This window comes from Dryobates pubescens, chromosome 14 (genome assembly GCF_014839835.1).
Source record: "Dryobates pubescens isolate bDryPub1 chromosome 14, bDryPub1.pri, whole genome shotgun sequence".
Lineage (NCBI taxonomy): Eukaryota > Metazoa > Chordata > Aves > Piciformes > Picidae > Dryobates > Dryobates pubescens.
This window is the reverse complement of record NC_071625.1, coordinates 16,543,116-16,563,653: the sequence shown is the minus strand read 5'-3', so window position 1 is coordinate 16,563,653 and position 20,538 is coordinate 16,543,116. Positions and strand designations below refer to the sequence as shown.

The 20,538-nt window shown below is 38.7% G+C and overlaps 1 protein-coding gene across 1 annotated transcript in view; it reads left to right on the top strand.

Annotated features, from left to right (window-relative positions):
- DENND3 (DENN domain containing 3) overlaps positions 1-20,538 on the top strand; it is a 37,111-nt gene that overhangs the window by 8,817 nt on the left and 7,756 nt on the right. The window contains exons 5-18 of the mRNA XM_009901283.2: positions 3,414-3,525; positions 5,060-5,179; positions 6,547-6,765; positions 8,188-8,309; positions 8,760-8,915; positions 11,532-11,628; positions 13,685-13,788; positions 14,087-14,265; positions 15,017-15,538; positions 15,701-15,963; positions 16,429-16,599; positions 17,471-17,600; positions 18,059-18,166; positions 20,032-20,171. Of these exons, the coding sequence (XP_009899585.2) occupies positions 3,414-3,525; positions 5,060-5,179; positions 6,547-6,765; positions 8,188-8,309; positions 8,760-8,915; positions 11,532-11,628; positions 13,685-13,788; positions 14,087-14,265; positions 15,017-15,538; positions 15,701-15,963; positions 16,429-16,599; positions 17,471-17,600; positions 18,059-18,166; positions 20,032-20,171 (2,443 nt within the window). The remainder of the gene's footprint in view (positions 1-3,413; positions 3,526-5,059; positions 5,180-6,546; positions 6,766-8,187; positions 8,310-8,759; positions 8,916-11,531; positions 11,629-13,684; positions 13,789-14,086; positions 14,266-15,016; positions 15,539-15,700; positions 15,964-16,428; positions 16,600-17,470; positions 17,601-18,058; positions 18,167-20,031; positions 20,172-20,538) is intronic.

The window sequence follows — 20,538 nt, the reverse complement described above, 5'->3', positions numbered from 1 at the left end:
TACTGGAAACTCAACTGATTAAGCTCCCATTATTTTTTTTAATTATTATTTTTTTTTTTAATAATCTCATAAATGTCTGCCTGACTCTATTTTGATTTTATAAAAGATACTTTACTGTGCCAGAGTGCACTTGAGTGGGAGGAAAGGAAGGGGTGGAGAGGTACCATTTGTCCTTATTTCAGTTGCGTTACGAAAATTTTTCCATATGGCATGAAACAGCTGCTGGGGTGTGTGGCTGTTCTGAATGGAATATAAAGTATTACAGTGATGAATTCTATGATATATTTTGAATGTTGTGTGCAGCAGGGGATTTTTTTCAGCTTTTTCTGACTTAGAAAACATTGACATTATTTTCCTGTAAATTAGAAAGGGAGTTATTCTCGGTTTGGATGCTGCAACTTTTATCAGGTGGCTAATGAGTTGAAAATGTAATTAAATGTTTCTAATTTAGCAAACGCACTCAACTAGCAGTGCCTTGTAGACTTGAAAAATAATAACACATTCAACAGTGCATTTGTATCCTTGGCATGTTTCAGTGGTGTTTTGCAGGATGCTTCAATTGATAAATCATTCTCTGAGTCTGGGGATTTGAAAACTCTTGCTGGTGGATCTCAACCCCCCTGTTTTTAGTGTGTAGTCCTTTCCTCATGAGAACTGGCAGAAAACTGTATTTGTTTTTATTAACAAAGGCTTGATCTTGAAAAGGCCTTCCAGTACCTGAAGGGGGCCTACAGGAAAGCTGGGGAGAAATTTTTTACTAGGGGTTGTAGTGATAGGATGAAGGGGAAGTGGCTTTGAGCTGGAAGAGGGAAGATTTAGACTGGATGTTAAGATGAAATTCTTTACTGTAAGATTGGTGAGGCACTAGAACAGGTTGCCCAGTGAGGTTGTAGATGCGCCTTCCCTAGAGGTGTTCAAGACCAGATGGGATGAGGCTTTGAGCACCCTGGTCTAGTGGAAGTTGCCCAAGCTCATGGCTGGTGGGGTTGAAACTAGATGATATTTAAGGTCCCTTCCCACGTAAACCATTCTGTGAACCTATAAAATAGCATCTTAACGGGTTCTGGTTCCATTCGGGACCTTTTTGCAGCAAAAGATTTTTCCTCAAGTTTCTGCTGTGTCTAGAACCTGTAGTGTACAGGGTTGCTAACAGGTGGGGTGGTGCTTGATTTAATTCAGAACTGTCCTCAAAAGTATTTTATCATCATAAGCATTCCCAGATAAACCATGGTTCTCTAACTTATTTATTTTTTCAAATAGCAAGAGTAGAAATCATGACTGAAAATTGTCACTAAACTGATGTACAAAGGCAATATCAAACAATAATATCTGTGTGGGTACTTCAAACCACAAGGGGAACTCACAGACTTTCATCATAGTAACAAAGGCCTTCATATTCTGTGCCATCAATTTTGTAAACGTTTCAGGGATTAAAAGTGCACAGTGCTTGGAAATCTGGAACAATTTGAATGGGGTGTGTCTGTCTCCCTCCAAAGCAAGCAGATGTTCACCTAGCCCATTTTACAGCACTGTGGCTGTTGGATTATTCTCCATCATTGTTTGAAAAGTTGCAGTTTTCAATTGAGAGGTTTTTGGCATTTTGCTCAGGTAGTTTTACCTCAGTCTGTTAGACTACATGAAAAGTTAAATATTCCTGGCAGGGATCTCCTTCTGGGTGAACTCCCATCCTGCATGGATGAATAGGCTCCATTCAAACTGCAAATCTTCCACCTTGTGTATTAGTCCTTTCAGCTGCTTTGAGAAAAGGTGGAAGTGTGCAAATAGCTCCCAGTGTTGCAGCAGCACAAAGGACCTATTCTTAGATGTTCTTGCTTTCTGAAACATCTGTCTGTGGACAGTTAATAGAGGTAATGGAAGATTCATAAACTCCTTAGCTCGCCACTTTAATGTTTCAGAGATGACTTCATTTATTTCATCAGACTTTTGCAGTGCAGAGCTGTCAGCTGCTATTATGTGGCATTAGTAGGCACAGTGTGCTGATTAAGGAGCTCTTACTGTCCTTTCAGTACATTTGCTGCTTTTTCAGTGTCAGGGTCAGGTTGTTTTTGTTGTAACATTTACAGGATGTGTTAGTATGTGCTTTTTATCTCAGGAAAAAAGACAAAGGCAGGTCTATTCCCTTAGGCCACATCTAAGGCACTACTAAGTTTGAGAGCATTTTTGTTTACATTGATGACTCTGGTTTTCTTTGATAATTCTTGAAATCCCCTCCCTCTGCCTCTGCACTCCTGAATAGCTCATGGGTTTTTTGGGAGCACATTCAGCAGCCTAGTACTCAGCCCAGGGCAGTTTCCAAATGCTAATTTAGTGAATTTATATGTCTTATTAATCCAATTAGAAGCTCTATATAACAGAATATTTTTCTTCAGGAATCTAAATGCCATACACAAATATGATGTCCTGGATTCTTATATATCGCTGGACTTAGCTGCTTTCTAGACCACTTTCTTCCTGAAGAGCAAGTAGTCTTCTGAAGGAAATCAGTAAAGCTGCAAAGGGAAATAAAACCTCAAGGGAGAATATAACCATATTAAGTTCCTAGTTCCTGTATATATAAATTTCAGGATTAAATTTCTGATTTTTGTAAAGGTTTGGATTTTTTCTTTTTCTTTTCCCCCCCACCCCCTTCTATAAACATGCAAATGAATCTTCTATGGAAGAAAATGCCCTTTTTGACTACAAATGCTGTTGGACTTTACAATTTGCAGTTTTAATAGTGTGTATGTTTAAATATTCATGAATTGATATGGCATGTAATAAAAGCCATGGGTAACAGAGTCATAAACCAGAAACATTTGGCAGGTGTGCCTAACTGTATTTGTTCTTTGTCTGTGCGAAGAAGGAACAAGAGCAAAGAGCAGTATTCATGTAGGCCTAGGCCTTAACCTAAGTATGGCTGTTGTTTCACATTTCTCTGCAGTTAAGCCCATGTCTACAACTTCTCTTGTCCTCTGATGCCGTTTTCCTTCCAAAGCTGATGTCTGATGTTTGGGGTAGAAGAAACATGATGCCACTATGTTGCAGCTGTGGGTGTTTTGTTCCTCATGCAGTCTCTAGTAGAAGACGCTTCTTTAGCTGCATCTCGCCCCTGGGTTTTCTTAGCATCACGAGAGCCAGTGTGCTATCTGCATCTTCTGATATATGTGATGCAGCAGTATTTTATGCATGGAAATTAAGAAATCCTGCTTCTTACACAGCAGCATCATTAGAATTAAATGGAGCTACTAAAGTATCTAATAAATTAGAATTTAATTAGCTGGGATAATAACTTCCTTGCTCCTAATAATTTTTATTATTTTTTTTTTTTTTTTAGTTCTAGGTTATCAGCAAAAAGCCTTCTTTTCTGTTTGCATGTAATTATTTATGAGTAATTTTCTATAATTTAATTACAGCTTACTGGTGCAACTGCGACCTTTCAGGGATTTAGATGTCGAGGAACATATAAAAGAGTTTGCAGCAAAGTTATTTTTAATACCCAGCCCGCCACCAGGACCACTCCACTTGGTAATTACCAACAGTGAATTTAATAATTGCTTTACCATTGTGTTTCATAAAGCACTAAGATACAGTTTTCTGTAAATTGGGGGATGCTCTTCACCGTCAGGTTAGAAATTGCACTTGCTGATATAAAACTGATGTCAATAGCTGTGCTTTGAAAAGAAGGCTCTACCTTATTAGTATGTAACAGTGTGACCAGGGCGCAGGCTGCAGCACTGGCATACCAGTTGGTCGTGCTATTTAATTTTTAATACTCTTCTGATAAGGATTTGGCTCATGTTGGCTATTACTCTCCAAGATGCCTGAGTAAGTATGGAAACAGCATAATCTACCTTTTGGTTTCCAGAGGGGCAGCCTAGTAGGCTAGTAGGAGTAATGGGAAACTCCGGTCTGTAACTGCTCTTTAAGAACAGAAGCTGAGCTTTTATCTGAATGCTACGGCATTGCCATCTCGTTGATTACACGTCTAAACACCAGTAAATCATGCAACTATCACTCAAAGAAAGTGGGGGAGTGTTCTATCTTGTGTCTGATACCTAGGCGTGCTGCCATATGTGGATGCTTATGGCTGTCATCCTGATTGTGTGATGACGTGCAGTGGTGTGACTGAGAAGTAGAGCAGTCCATGTGAAAGAAAGGAGGCCACAGAAATCTGTTGCTGGAACAACATGCACAGCTCTGGACTTGTTCTTTTCTTCTGTCTAAATGACTCTGCAGAAGCAGAACTGTGTGTAGTGGATTAAATGTCCTGGATTGGCTGCTGCCTCACTAAGACCTATCTGGGAGGAGAAACTCACATAAACGTTTGTATTCAGTGCAGAAGCTGAGAATTCTGAGCTCTGTTTTCTTCTTCATAACCCTTCCCAAATCAAGTTGGCTGTTAGCCGAGTTGGTAATTTGAGCACACTTTCTTTTGTCTATTGAAGTAGTGCTTCAGTCATGGGCCTCTCCTTAGCAGCTTTCTTTGACTCTGGGATGAGGGGTTAGGAGCAGAGGAGAAAAATAGCACAGCTGGAAAATTGTCTGAATGGTTGACTAACCCAGATGCTAAGTGCTGAAATATGCAGCACGTGCAGGGGCTGTCCTCCAGAGATTTGAGCTGGAGAATTTGAAAACACCAAAAGAGCACATTTGGTTTGGTTTGTTCTATCTTCTTCATGTGAGCACCTCTGCTCATATATATATAAATTTCCTGTATGAGTTTTATCAATATTTTTGAATTTGCTGTTGTATCTACAAAGTCCATTATTTCATTTTGCGTATAGTAAAATTCTGCTTTAAAAAAATAAATATATATTAAAAGTTTTATTGGCTAAACAACCTATGAAGATGAAAGGACACAAAGTCCATGATAATCTTTCAAACTAGCCTCTTAAGATTTCCCTCATGTTTCTGTTTCACTTTTCTGCAGTATGCAAATATCCGTCTTCTCGCTCTCAGTTAATGTTGGCATTTTTGTTGTTGCAACTAAAATGCTAAATTAAATGTGTTGTGGGAATGTTTTCATTAGGAGGTAAATGGGAAACATCTGTTATTGCAGGTATTTAATATGAAACCGCTTCAAATAATAATTCCTTCACGAGAGGATCCAGACAGCCCAATTATTGACTTGGATCTTCACCTTCCGTTGCTGTGTTTCAAGCCAGAGCAGGTGTTGCAGGTAAAGCTAACAGATTTTTTTTTAAACTGTATTAGAGATTGACAGTGAGAGTAATTTCTGGTTTGAAAAAACAAAACCAAACCAAAAAACACCCAAGATGTTTTAGTTCTCCAAAAAACCAGAACACTGTTAGTTCTGCGTAACAGAGAAAAGGCACAATAAAATCCACTAAGATACTTTGTTATTTTCAGAGTAGGTTAGATTATGGCATATTTGTTTTATTTCACCTGCTAAATTTCTTGAACACGTATTTGAAAATGTAAATGCCCAAGGTGATTGCCAGCTTTTAGTTTGAATTCTCATAAAAATAACTTTCCTGTGTAAGAGAGGGACCTGTAGGATGGATTGGTAGCACTGGTGGAAATGGTGTAGACAAGAAAATATCAAAAGCTATTTGCAAAATTCTTTTTGGTGTTTCATAGAATAGTACAATAATTTATTTTGTTTTGGAACATTCTTTGTAGGTTTCCTGATCCAATTCTCTGCTCAGATGCCACCTGTGAAGTTAAAATACTTTGCTGGCTGTCATAAGTATTACTGCTGCCTCCTCCTCTAAAAAGAGCAGATTGGAGGAGGCCACTGTCCATAGTTGCTTGTAAACTTCCTTGGTCCTGAAAGCAGGCAGTAGTGGGTTGTTTTTTGGATATACCAGCATGGGCTTCTGCCCCTGTCTACATGTTACAAATAAAACTATCTCAGATCCTAAATGGTCCTCTCAACTGGTGCATCTTGAGTATGGCATTTTATATGTTGGCACCTCTGCAAGATGTCTTACATGTGCCATTACTCTTCTTGGCTTGAATTCACCCTCCCCCTAACCTGAGGCATCTGAGTTTGGTGCTTAGATGCCCTGTGTGTCAGTGGAAAAAGATGGATATGCCCAGATAGCTTCCTGAAGTGCTCTGTGAAAGCACTACTATCCAGTGCCACTGTAAGAAATGTTACTAGTTAGTCTTGAACAGGTATTTGTTTGAGATACCTAAAAACCTAGATCATCTTTGTGTTCATCATCAAAGACAGGTTTGCTTACCCAGATGAAGTCTATGATTTCTACAACCAGCTTACAATCTACTACTGTGAGAGAAAGGTGACAGGTCTTCTCAGTAATTCCAGCTAAATCCTAGCCTTGTGATACTAGTGGCAAAACTCATTGACTCCCGTTGACAAATTATTTTCTTCTTTTCTGTTTTCTGTACTAGTTTGATGTCCTTAAGTGGATATTATGTCATGTTGGATATGTGTAAGGTAGCTATTGAAAAACACAACTTGGGAGGCTGAGTTTTGCAAGCAGACAAAGTATATGCTCATATCTTTTATGCTGTAAATATAACTTCTCATAAACATTCAGTTTTCTTGGTCTTTTCCAGGTTATGACGTGTATCTTGACTGAGCAGAGAATAGTTTTCTTCTCTTCTGATTGGGCTTTGCTGACACTCGTTGCTGAATGCTTTATGTTGTACCTTCATCCTCTTCAGTGGCAGCACACTTTTGTGCCCATTCTGTCTCGTCAAATGCTGGATTTTGTAATGGCCCCAACATCATTTCTAATGGGATGTCATATCGATCATTTTGAAGAAGTCAGCAAGGTATGGTTTTGACTGCTACCATTCTTATTATTCATTTTCAGTGCATTTGTTCCCTCAACTTCTTTCAGATGCATCTAGAAACTTGCTTTTGCTATTTGTAGGTGTGGGGAGTGAAGAAATTAAAAGTAATGGAGCTGTACTGATGTCACCAGTGCCGTATTGGAAAAAGCTTATAATTGTATCCCTTACTTTGCAGGATAATATGATTTTTTTGCGAGTTCAAGTTCCATTTGGGGAAAATATTCTACTTGCACATCTCTTGTATCTTATAAATAGTTTCTCTTCAGATCTGTGAGGTCATTTTTTGCTCAGAGTTGTGTGGGATTAAGTAGTTGAATTTCCCAGGAATCTGGGTGAAGAATTGAGCGCACATCTGAAAGTACTCTTAATGATGCTGCTGTTCCTTGTGGTGGGGTTATATACTTTATAAAAAAGAAAAAGCAATGTAAAGGATATAATCTCACAGTTTTCCTGAGGGCTGTTTTTGTTGTCTTTTTTTCCCCAGAATCTTAGTTAACTAAGCCTCTTTCAGGGGTTAACATTAATGTTGGTTACTCTTAGATTTAAGAAAAAACTCAGCTTCATAGGGCAGCACTGATGTGAATATACTTTTTGAGAATAGCACTTAGGTTTTCTGTGGGTGTTTGAAGCCAAACACAGAGGAAAAATGTGTAAGTTTGTATTAGATAAATCCATCTGATTATTAGACAAAGTGAAACTGGTCCATCTAGTCCAGTCTAAAATGAGCAAAGAATTAAGATTTTTAAAAAATAATTTAAAAACATTAAAGAAAAAGAAGATGATGTCACTATCAAAAACAGGTACAGATGAGAAACCACCCTTTGATACAATTGCAAAGCTTTTGTGTTTGTTAATATAGACTGTGTCACAGTCTGATCTTTGAGGTTATTAAGATTGCAGAGTGAGAGGTCAGCATGGGCCTTATCTCCATGTGAAGAGAGAAGGTGCTACTATTCGTCCGTAGCATATTTCTGTGTTTGAGTCTAATACCTAAACACTTCTCCCAGTCACCCCACAGGGTAAGGACAGGAGTAAATCTTGTAAATCAGCTTTTAGGGAGCTTCTTCTCCTACATACTTCCATGGTTTTGTGCATATGCTCCAACATACACCTTTTCAAGGATAAGCTTAGAGATCCAGTATTAATTTAATACTGTAGGAAAAGCATATCGGGTTACCAAACGTTTGTGTGCAAAGATCAATATCTGTTCATTTAATGACATTTTATTTTTCTTGAAAGTAATTTTCTAATTATCCATGAGATAATTCTGGTTGGGAGCGAAAAAAGTCAGTCATTTCCTGGGTTATCTTCTTGCTGAAATAATTCATTTCATGAGGACTATATAAAGAAGTAACTCTTTTTTAATGTACTTACTGTTACTCTATTTCCTTGTGTTAAAAGGAAACTGAAGACTTAATACTAATTAATATAGATAATGGAGATATTACACATTCAAAAACAGCTGAAGAGAAGCCTGAAATTCCAGATGTTCCAGCACAAGCAGCAGAAACATTCATCAAAAGGTGAAAAGACATTGAAGTTGTGTTTATTGTAGCACACAAACCGTGCTCAACCCTCTTTCTGAGTTTGTCTTTTGTATTACTTATTATATTATTTAATTTATATGAAGCCCACTATTTAACAAAGGCAAGCGGAAAACATCAGTTACTAAATGCACAGGTAATTTTAAGAAGTCATTAATGTATTATTTTGCAACACCTGGAATGCTTGTTTCTTCTTTTTATTACTGCTACGGATTATTCCCTGAACTTCACTGTTCTTTACAAAGTAGGCTGACAAAGTGCCCTCTGGGGTACTGGTAGGACTTTGAGGATTCCTCTTCGCTTGCTAGTGCTTGTGACTCAATCTTGCACTTTCCGTCTAAGACACATGGGGCCTAAATGACCTTTTCTTTCAAAGGTATGAAAAACTCTGCATTAGGATGTAACTTGTTAATTTTCTTCTTTGTGTAGAGTGGAGAGCCTTCAGCTGCATTATGACCTGGAGCTCTGCCATCTCCGAGCCGGCACAGATCTTGGTGAGCTCCAAATGCGTAGAAGGGCTTGGCAACAGAAACTGAATACGGAAGTTCAGCAAATGACTTTGCAGTTAATTGTTAATATCTTCAGGTGAGTAGTATTTTTATCTGCAGGATGTAGTTTGGCTTTTGGTTGTTTTTTTTTAATATGAGCATATGGCACTATCATTGAAACTACTCTTATTTTCCTTACTTTATAGATATTTTGTGAAGCTCTGAAGTCTTGTAAGGGAATTGGAAAAGGATGTCCTACTAGCTTGCTGAACTGTCAATAATTTATGTATTTGGGTACACATGCATTGCTATGACATTGTAGATAAAACTTCTAATTTGAATTTGTCTGTCTTTTGTCTGAAGATTCCAGGAATAGAAGTGCAGTCCTTGTATTTTGTAATTAGGAAAGGCTTAAGGCTCAGTAGAGATACCAGTTTGTAACTGGACACAGTCTTGGTCACTCTTCTTAGGGGAAAATGAATTAAAAACCAGTACAGGGTAGAAAAACTGAAAGCAGGCTCAGGAGTTAGAACACCTGGGCTTGTTTGGCTAACTGACCAAGTGCTGAGAATGGACCAAGGTATCTGGAGAGTGCAACCACATGAGAGTGAAGCAGGGAGAGAAGCTGTTTAAGCTCAAGCATACAGTGTTGGCCAAAGAAATGCTGGGTATTGAGTGTGGTTGGGATTGATGTTTTAAATAATGATGTGGAGTGGTAGTTGGTTGGGTTTTTTTCCCCCTTTTATGTTGTTTGGTTGGGTGTTTTTTTCTTTTCTCTAGAAGGTCCAGCTATGCTAAATTTCCTTGTTCTTATGTGAGATGTTTATACCTACAGTTGCTTTATCTTATCAAGCCAGCGTTCTGGCCATAAATACTGCTATTGTTTGCTTGTATTTGGGGAGAGGATGGAAATATGATAGGCAACTTGTACAAAACAGTGCAGCAAATGGGTGGCTGCTTTGCATATGCTTCATTTCTTTCTACATAGCTGTGAACATGAAACTGTGACTGTGAAAATGAAACTGCCTACCTGGCATTTCTAAAGAATCTGATTATATGGACAGAGGTCTGCAGATGGCTGTGGAGACAGACATCCCCAGCTAATTGTTGCAGCCTCTTGCTGGAGATTGTGCTTCTCTTTGGATCAGATGGATTAAATACCAGATCTCCCTTAACCAGCTCACTTTTGTTGGGTCCTCTTAGGAAGAGCCATACAGGTGACTGGACCCCCCAGGAGGACAGTCTTTACTGCTAGCTGGATGTGGAAACTGAAATGCATTTACAACCTGATGTGCTGCCACTGGGATTTGGGGAATTTCAGTGTTTGACAACAATATGTTCCAGATAAAGATGAGGAGAAATGCATTTTACAGCTAATAGCTTGAACTCCTTAATGCACTAAACACTTGGGTATAAAAAATGAGCAGATGCTCTGTACCAGATAATGTTTTGCAAAGACGTTGATTCTTCTCTTGCTTTCTTTCTCCTTTCCTTCAAACTTTTTTCCCCTCAGCCCTGTTTCTTCTGTCTTCTAGTGCTCTATCTACCAGTGTCAAGGAGTGAAGGAAAGTAAATCGCTGATACAGTTGAGCTGCCAGTTGTTACTGTCTTCAGTGAAGCACTGCAGTATTTGTACGTGTGTGGGAGGCTCCATGTTTAAGGCAAACAGTGCTAAGTTATGTTGAATTACTTCTGCTAACCATCTTTTTTTCTAAACTCAAAATGGCTTGATAAATTGTTAATGGGCTTTTATCACCATTCTGTGAAAGACAAGTGATGTATAGACCTGCCCTCTGTATGGGTATGAGACCATTTTTGTTCTTGCACTCAAGTTTTGCCTTACCAACTTCTTTTTCTTAATTTATTTTCATGGGAATTTTTTATTTGTCAATACCCAGTATGAGTAGATGAAGTAAGAGGTAATAATAAAAGAGCCCTGATCTAAGCCACTTGCACATATCTGTCCTAAATAATTTAGAATTTCCTACTCACAGGCTTCAGGTTACAGCTTTTTTTTCTCGAAAAACTCCCACTTTCTGCTTCTCCTTTAGGGCACAGGAATTTCTGGTGATGTCTGGTTTTCCAGGGGTAGTGCTTCTGCTGCCTGCTGTGACTATACATATACTAAAACATGCATCAGTTCTTTATCTTGCTTTCTCTTATATTTCTGTACTTCTGTCTCTTTAACACAGTTGTCAGGTTTTGCTGCTTTATGAGCAGAGTTTGAGAGTGCAGCAAAAAAATTGCATGTTACAGACATGGGACAATGTGAGGTCAGATCTCATCTTTGTATCTGCTTGTGTGGATAGGGATACTTACTTTTTAGTGCTCCAGGTGGGTTGTATGACATTCAGGAGCTGTGTATGTAAATGTAATTCCAGGATTGGAGCCAAAGTTATGATTTTAAACAGAGATTCTCATCAGTGAGTTACTAAAATTGTTCTCTCAGACTCTAGGTGAATTAGCTGATTTGAAGTGGCAATGGCAGCAGGTAGCTGTCTTCTTGTACGAGTCTGCATTCTTTTTCTGTGATTCAGTAACTCAGACTTGTTCATTAAAACTGAGTTTGTCTTCTGATACCGCAGCTTCTTTCTATTTTACCGTTTTATGCTGCAGCATTTTTTTAGTAATACCAGTGGACTGCTACTGCAAAAGTGCAACTTGCTTAGAAGTCTGCAAGCATATTTACCTATTTATTTATTTTTGTCTCCAGGGAGGTAAAAGACCATCTAAATTATGAACATAGAGTGTTTAACAGTGAAGAATTTCTGAAGACAAGGGCGATTGGAGACCAGCCATTTTACAAAAAGGTGAATTCTGTGTGAAATAGGTTGTGATTCTCTGTTGTTAATCTTAGCCTTGTACAGCGTTCTAGAAGAACTTGCTCTTGACACAGGAAGCTAAAAACCAAAGTTACAAACTCTTGTGTTTTGTTTTTGGTTTTGTTTTTTTTAAGTGTCATGATGATTAAGCAAATGGAACAGTATAGTTAAATGAGAAAACAATTGTTTGGGAAACAGTTTCCCTGGACTGGGAGTGTCTGTGGTCAAAACCTAGTTTCTGATGGAATGTGAGATATTTTCTCCTGCGCCCTACGATGCAATCTGTGTAGTTGTTTCTGACAGATACTTGGTTAGAATAATTAAGAAGCTACTTAATAAACCGTAGCATGTGCTGTTATTTAAGCTTTTCAAAAGCAAAATAGTATTGTGTCTTCGCTTCTTCTGGTGATGCTATAGCTTGTTTAGCAAACCTGCGGGTACAAACAAAGGTTGAACAGAGAAGAGAGAGTGCATCTGCTGTTTTACATTTGCTTTTAATTATGCTCCAGGGATCCATTTATAGGAAATGTTCAGATCAGGATTTCAAAAGAGCAGAATTAATTAAAAAAACCTTTCAGTAACCATTTCTAATACTGTAAATGAAACAGTGGCAATTTTATTAATTGAAATGTAAAAATAGTGTAAAATTTGGATGCGCACATTTAAGAGTTTTGAGCAGTTGACTCAAATACTAAACGACAATGAGAGGTTTGCTTTCAAGTAAATCTTATAAGGTAACACAATATGGAATAGTTACCAGTGGTAACTGGAATTACATGAAGAGGAGTCTAAAACCCCTTAGAAAGGACTGTCAGTTCCTGGAGCTTGTCATCCCCTGTGTACACAATTGTCAACTAAACGTGCCACCTACTGGTCAAATGTAATCAGAAATCTTAGTGCTTCTGTAGATGCCATTTTATGGGTTGTACTACAAATGGATTGCTAAGAGGCATCTTAAATGAGAATGACCTGTTTGTCGGTGAAATATTTCCATTAATTTGAAAGCTTAACTTAAATTAGTTATGAATCTTTCTCATTTGCCTTTAAAAAGTATCATAGAAATACACTGATGTCTGATCAGTGCCGTTTTGAGTTCTTGGGTTGTTGTTTGTGGTTTGTTTTTTTTTTTTCCTATTATAAACTCCAAGACTAACAACTCTGGGATAGATTATAAATCAAAGTAATTTTTCATAGTTACATTGAAAGATACCATTGCCTTTAAGTTTGTACAGGCTGGAAGTTGTATAAACATAAAGACAGGATTCCTGGTTATTACAATACTGTTTCTTGATGAAGTTTGCATTTGATTCAATGAACAGATTAGTTTCCTGAGTTATTTCAATGATTAGTTTTCTGAATGGTTTATTTTAAACAGTGCTAAAAGCTCTGTGCTAGAACTAACACTTTTATAGTACATATGTATTGCCTCAAATCCTGGTTTTCATCTTGTTTTAATCTGCAGTGGTGGGAGATGGTAGCTTTCCACTCTTTTTAGTTCACATGTGGCATTTTTTATGGAGTCCTTTGTCCTGAAAGTAGCATTTTGACCTTTTGGAAGTCATTTGATGACACCATGATAATGACACGAGCAGGAAACAATAGGGGGGGGTGTGTGTGTTTACCAGAAGATCACTCAGTTGCCTTTGCATTTTGATGGTATACTGTGAATTCGGAATGCCACAAACTTCTTACTGCAAGCCATAGACAATATTGTCAGCGCTTAGTTATAGGCAGAAAGCACACTGTTAAACTTGTAGCTACAGCTCTGTTTTGCTCAGTATTTCTGTTTTTCGGTTTGGTTTCCTCATTTGGAGGGTGGGCTGAGGTTACTGTTTGCCACTAAGCAGATACCATCAAAGTTCAGAAGGTGAAGGGAAATTGATTTGATTTTCTGCTGTTGAAGCTTTCAAGTATTTTTCCTTATATGATTGCTAAATTGGAAGTTCTCAGCTTTGCATGTATAAAGGTGATAAAAATGAGCAAATCTTGCTAATAAAAACGTAATTTGTAAGTGACCCACAGTTAACCAGTTTGTGTCTCACAGGTTTTAGAGACCTACATGTTTCACTCTTTTCTTAAAGCCCGTCTGAACAGAAAGATGGATGCCTTTGCTCGGCTTGAGCTGAGTACCCAGTCTGAAGAGGATAGGTAAAGTTTTGTCATTTCTTATTCTGATTTTGAGTCTTCTGTGATAAAAGCCCTTTTGACTCTGTTGCTATGAGATTAGGTCGACGTAAGTAAGATTAGGACTAACCGAGAAGCCACATTACTAAGGTTACTGCAGAAGGGTGATATGAACACATCCGGCCATGGCTGTTGAAATTGCAAGCGGGTTCTGTAATTGTGATTTAATACTACTGTATACAAAAAGATAAAACCAAGTGGTAATTTAGTGTGTGTGCAAACTGAATTTTAAAACTAGTTATATTATTTTTATTTTTCTCAGATTAAACTTGATGTTCCATACCCCAAGAAGACTGACCATAGAGAAAATGGCTTCTAAACGATTTAATCACCAGTACATTAACAGGAGGATGGTGATCAGCATGCCCAATCTGCAAGATATCAAACTGCCGGAGGGCCCAGTGAGGAATTCCTCCCTTCGAAGGACAGAAACAAGCATTGGTAAGGGAGAGGTGTACTGAGCAAATGCTGGGTCTTTTGGCTTTATGGCTGAAATCACTGAATGATTTTCACAGAAACAGTCAGATGCTGGAAAGAAATGATGAGCAGAGTCATTGTGAGCTCGGACCTGTCCGTGTTTCTCCGTGCATGTGAAATCAGTCTGAAGCCTGCTGCAAGTTTTGCTGTACCACAGAAGACTGATTAGTCATAATAGAATTGATACTGGAGAATTGCTTCCTTTACCATGTTGAGTCCTCACAGAATCATCTAGAATCATCTAGACCAGACAAGACCTCAGAATTCATCAAGTCCTGCCAAGTGTCACCCACCTTATGCCCAGTTCTCTGCAACCCTTAAACAGTGGCTTAGGCTTACCAGTCTTTAACAAAGACACTAAAGAAACTGCACATATGGTTTATTTTTTCCTTTGTTTGTTGTTGTTTTGGGTTTTGTTGTTTTATTTCAGCATTGGTTTGGGGGGTTTGTTGTTTGTTGTTCTTTCCTATAATTGATACTATCACGTTAGGGAGTATTCTGATAAAGATAATGGATACAGAAATACATTTATGTCTCTAGCACAGATGTAATCTCAGCTGAATTTCATGTGATACAATTATTTGTTTCTGTGATGGGAATTCTCTTTGGTTTGTGTAGTACAGTAGTGTTGTGTGTAGGCTGGAAAGGTACTTGCACTTTTTACTCACTGTTTATGCTAATCGATCTACTTTTCTTTTGTATTTATTATTTTTAGCTGTGAAAATGCCCTCCAAATCAATCAGTACATTCAAAATCCCAGAAATACACTTTCCTCTGATCTTCCAGTGTGTTCATTCCTACTATACAGACTTCTTCAACCATCTCAGCAAAGCTATAAATACTTTACCACCTGATAACTCAGCATTGCTGGCAAGGTACTTCTACCTCCGGGGACTTATTAGCTTGATGCAAGGGAAGCTCCTAAATGCACTTTCTGACTTTCAGAACCTAGATAAAACAGACTTAAGAATTTTCCCTACTGATCTTGTAAGAAAAATTGTGGAAACCATGCCTCCTTCTGAGCGTTTGCAAGCAGACCGCAAACCTGAGCTGAAGAAGTTGATAAGTCGAGTGATGGAAAAACAAAGAGAAGTCTTGAAAACAGATGACCATGTGAAGAATTTTGAATTGCCAAAAACACACATGCAGCTGGAAGATTTTGTGAAGAGAATCCAGGAATCTGGGATTGTCAGAGATATAGACACTATACATCGGTTGTTTGATGCCCTGACAGTAGGTGAGTATACGATATGTTTCAAGCCACCTTCTGCATTGTGCAATCACAATTGCAAACTGTTTTCTTTTAATGAACAAAAATGAAAATATTTGTCTCTGGTTTTGGTTTTTTTTTCCCCCCTTTCTTTTTTTTTTTTCCCTTCTTTTTTTTTTTCCTTTTTAGGACATCAGAAACAAATTGATCCTGAAACGTTCAGAGATTTCTACAACTACTGGAAAGAAACCGAAGCAGAAGCTCAAGAGGTGAATCTGCCTCCAGCAGTCATAGAGCATCTGGATAAAAATGAATGTGTCTACAAGTTATCCTGCTCAGTTAAAACTAATTATGGTGTGGGAAAAATAGCTCTGACCCAAAAACGCTTGTTCCTTTTGACTGAAGGAGGACGTCCTGGCTATGTCCAGATCGCTGCCTTCAGGGATATAGAGGTGAGCATCCAGGCTCTTCTTGTTCTCTTGCATACCTACAAGTATAGGCCCTGTTCCAGTTTGCAAAAAGATCTGTCTGTCAAAGTGTCAGTAGGGACATCAGGAAGCACCTCTGAAGTCAGCAATTTATGAGTGATTAGATAACATTCTGGGTCTTTGTCGAGAAATACGGGAAGTGCAGCACATGGGATATAGAGCTAGAGGAGTTTAATTATGTGAGTATTAAGTGGGCTTATTTGACTGTGGTGTCAGTAAGCCAGCTTGTATCCACTGTAGAGTGAAGTCTGTAGGATGTTATTTGGAACTTACATTTTCATAAACCAATCTCTGCTTAATGCTGTGTATGAACAACTGGAATAATTAGCAGTGGTTAGAGAATGTTGCCCTCTAGGGTGAGTGGTGCTGCACCTTATCTGTGATTACAGGGCACATCCTCCTTGTTTTCTTTTTTTCATACCTTTCCAGGATGTTAAGAGCACAACTGTAGCTTTCCTGCTTTTGAGAATACCTACTCTGAGGATTAAAACATTATCTAAAAAAGAAGTCTTTGAAGCTAACCTCAAAACTGAGTGTGATCTCTGGTACCTGATAGTGAAAGAAATGTGGGCTGGAAAGAAAATGGCTGATGATCACAAGGTATAAACATGGGAATTTCTGACCCAAAAAATGTATGAAATGCATGCTTTCTGTCTGTCCTGAATAATTTCATGCATCAGTCTTAGAATTTCTGTGTTTCAGCAAACAATGGCTAAGTAGTAATAAAGTAATAAACTTCTTTTGTTACTGTTATTTCTAAATGTAATACTTCTGGAATAATTAGCATGGAACTTTTAATTTAGTCACCAGTTCTGTGAAACAGTTTCTGAAGTTTACAACAGATGAGAATAGCAAGCCAGACTAACAGAAAATTTTCTCCACCTTGCTTCAAAAAATGTTGTGTAGAAAGAGTTTTGTTGTGCTGGAACCCCAGTGACTATAGATCCTTTCAAAGAATAGGAAAAATGTTTTCTGCCAGAGAAACCTTGAGGAAAAAGAATCATACAAGCAGAGTTTCATTTTTCATGACTGCTGAATGTAATAGAGCAGTAGCTTGATGATCCTTCATGTGGCATTTGAATTATTTTAGCCAAGATCAGGCACAATGTGTACTTTCCTCCTGTGAAGATGAAGCCAACCTGAAAATGGGTATCCATCCTGTGTCAGATGCAGGTTTTCTAGCAGTGCTGTTCATGTGGTTTCATTAGCACATCCTGTATCAACAAATCTGAAGTATTCTTTCAGTGTAATGAATTAACACTGGCTCCTGGCTCCCTGCTCCATGGCCTTGCTTGGGAGCGGAACGTATGATGTGGGAGTGGGGTCTGATTGCAGGAAGCATGAATTATGCTGCAGAGCAGTAGCTGACTACTGTGTGTGTGAAGCATGACATGTGCAGTGATTGTTGAACATGGGGACTTGTAAGAGTAATAAGCATTAGATAAAACTACAGTAAAACCTTTGTGTTTAGGATCCTCAGTATATTCAGCAAGCACTGACAAATGTTCTCCTGATGGATGCTGTGGTTGGCGCCCTGCAGTCCTCCAAAGCCATATATGCAGCCTCTAAACTGTCTTATTTTGACAGGATGAAAAATGAAGGTCAGTCACATAGCAAGGCTGCGAAGCCTGCTGTTCTTGTATCATCTGTCTTGGTTCTTTCTGTGTATCTTCTGATTTTCAAACTGATTATCTCTGGAAACAAAAAAGAGGTGGTAGACTGATTTCACTTTCACAGGCATAGTTTATTAAGCAGTATTAACAGAAAACTTTGGGTTGTGGGGTTTTTACTTCTGTGCACCAGAACCTTGGCTGGTGTGTCTGTCACCATGTTGGGTGCTGTGTTTTTGTTGTGCTTTTTTGACTTCTTGGCTGCTGTATGCATGCTTCTGCTACCAGAATTCATACAAATGGTGTTTGAGCTCTTGCATTCAGCTAAGGTTAAAGGGAAAGAAGTGAAAAATGTGAATTAATGGTGCAGAACAATTATTTCATAAGAAATATAGACCTAGTTTAGACTGATGTGTGCACTTCATGACCTTTTTCAAAATCTATCTTAGTGCCAATGATGGTCCCCAAAACAACTTCAGAAACATTAAAGCACAAGATCAACCCCTCAGCTGGTGAGACATTTCCACAGGCAGTAAATGTCTTGCTTTATACACCAGGTAAGGTGATGCATTGCTCTCTCTATATTAGCTCAGCCTTAATTAGCCCATAAAGCATGTTATCTCACAACACCTGGCGTTATGACTGCCTGATTTTCTTCACTTTCTGACATGCTTTTGTTGTGAGTTGAATGCTAAAATAGGAGATCATTAAAGCAGAACAGTAATATTGCCTATTAAGATACTCCAAGGCGTAGCTTTCACAGTCTTTATTTGTCTTCCTCTGTGTATGTGCTTTATAATAGACTTCAATTATATGTAAATGTGCTGACTTCCCATTAAGACTTCTACCTCGTTTATTGAGCAGAGTGGATGAATCATGCTCCACCATGAATCAACCTTCTTTTTTTTTCCTTTTTTTTTTTCTTTCTTTTTTTTTCTTCATTTTGTTTTTCAGTAGAGTCATACTGAGGTGTTTGAACCACAGTGCAGGGAAGGGTACCACCCCTTGAAATCCCAGCCAGACCTATATGCCTGTGGCTCTCACTGTATAGTATGTGATCTATTATACTACTCATCAGGTGTGATTTAAATCCGTCCCTGAAGAGAGCTTTTGTGAGCTTTTCTGTGGTACGTGGCACGCTTACACCTGATGAGTTTAAAAGCATTTGAGGGAGAGGAAAAAGGTTAAGAACTTTGTACAATAAGAGTGAATTTAGGTAGCAGATACGATAGTTCTGGAAGTTCCTAACTCAGCTGCATAGCCTTACTAGTCACAGAATGGTATCACAGAATGGTAGGAGTCAGAAGGGACCTCTGAACATCATCTGATATAAATTCATACAAGATTCCTACTGTTTGGACAGTTTGAGACAGAATTTGTGGAATTTGTGGAATTCTGAAGTTAAAGTGAGTGGGAGCAGCTCCATGGGTGGTGGTGGTGGTGGTGGGTTCAGTGGTGGTTTTCACAGATTCAAAGAATGATAGGAGCTGGAAGGGACTTATGGAGGTCATCTAAGTCCAACCTCCCCACCAGAGCAGGTTCACCTGCAGCAGGTTGCACAGGATGGTGTCTAGGTGGGTTTTGAATAACTCCAGAGACTGAGACTCTACCACCTGCCTGGCCAGCCTGTTCCAGTGTTCTACCACCCTCAAAGTAAAGAAGCTCCTCCTCATGCTTAGATGGAACTTTCTGTGTTCAATTTTGTGCCCTTTACTTCTTGTCCTGTCACTGGGCACTACTGAAAACAGACTGGCACTATCTCCTGACACCTGTTTATATAAGCATCAGTAAGGTCCCTGCTCAGTCTTCTCTTTTCCAGGCTAAAAAGCCCCAAGTCTCTCAGTCTTTCTTCAAAAGAGAGGTGTTCTAGTTCCCTAATCATCTGTATAGCCCTTTGCTGTACTCTCTCAAGCAGTTTCCCATCCTCCATGAAATGGGAAGCCCTGAACTGGAAACAGTGCTCAAGATGAGGCCTCACTAGGGGAGAATAGAAGGGAAGGAGAACCTCCCTCGACCTGCTTGCCACAGTCTTCTCTTCTTCTTTTATAGTATGAGGCTTGTGAGTGGAGCTCTAATGGAGCAAATACAATAAATGGATTTATTAGTTGTACTTTATAGGGCTTAAAAGCCTTCCTGCAATCCCAGTTAGCTAATTACTTAGCCATCAATGAAAAAGATTATCTATGCTCTGAATTACTTTGAAGTGTAAAATTAAGTCATCAGGTGAGCTCAACAAATAGATGAGACAGAGTTCAAATTTGTTGTGAAAACTGTGTCCTCCTTTAACTGGTGATGTAAGCTTCAGAACTGAGATGTTTTGTTGGAAAGCTGCTTTGCCTAATCATGGTTTTCCTACACATCTCCAAAAGTGATTTATTTTTTTCCCCTTTTATCTCTCTCATCTTCTGTTCTTCATTTCTAGGGCATCTTGACCCTTCAGAAAGACCTGGCAATGCTCATCCAAAACTGTGGTGTGCTTTAAATGAGGGGAGAGTAGTGGTCTTTGATGCTTCTACCTGGTCTATACAGCAACACTGCTTCAGAATAGGCTGCTCTAAACTGGTAAGACTGACACACACGTCACAAATGCTGCTTCAGTTTGGTGGTTTCGTTGCTACGGCCTCTATGACCCTGAATTAGTTGTTCCTCAAAAGTTGTAGTAAGACTCTTGAGTTATTTGGAGATTTTAGAGAAAGGGAAAGGAGTGAGAAGGATTCATAATGAAACAAGTAAAATCATGAGAGGTGGTGGAGTGGATATTGGGAGGGCCTGCTGGCCTAGGTTCTTGGGGCAGGAGGATAGGTTGGAAATAAGAGGATCAATATAAAGAGAAGTTGAGAAGGGAAGCTCTAAGAATAGGTGAAAAGTCATCTGTGCTGAAGAAAGGTGTGAGGAAACCAGGTGGATGATACTGAAGAGAAGTAATGCT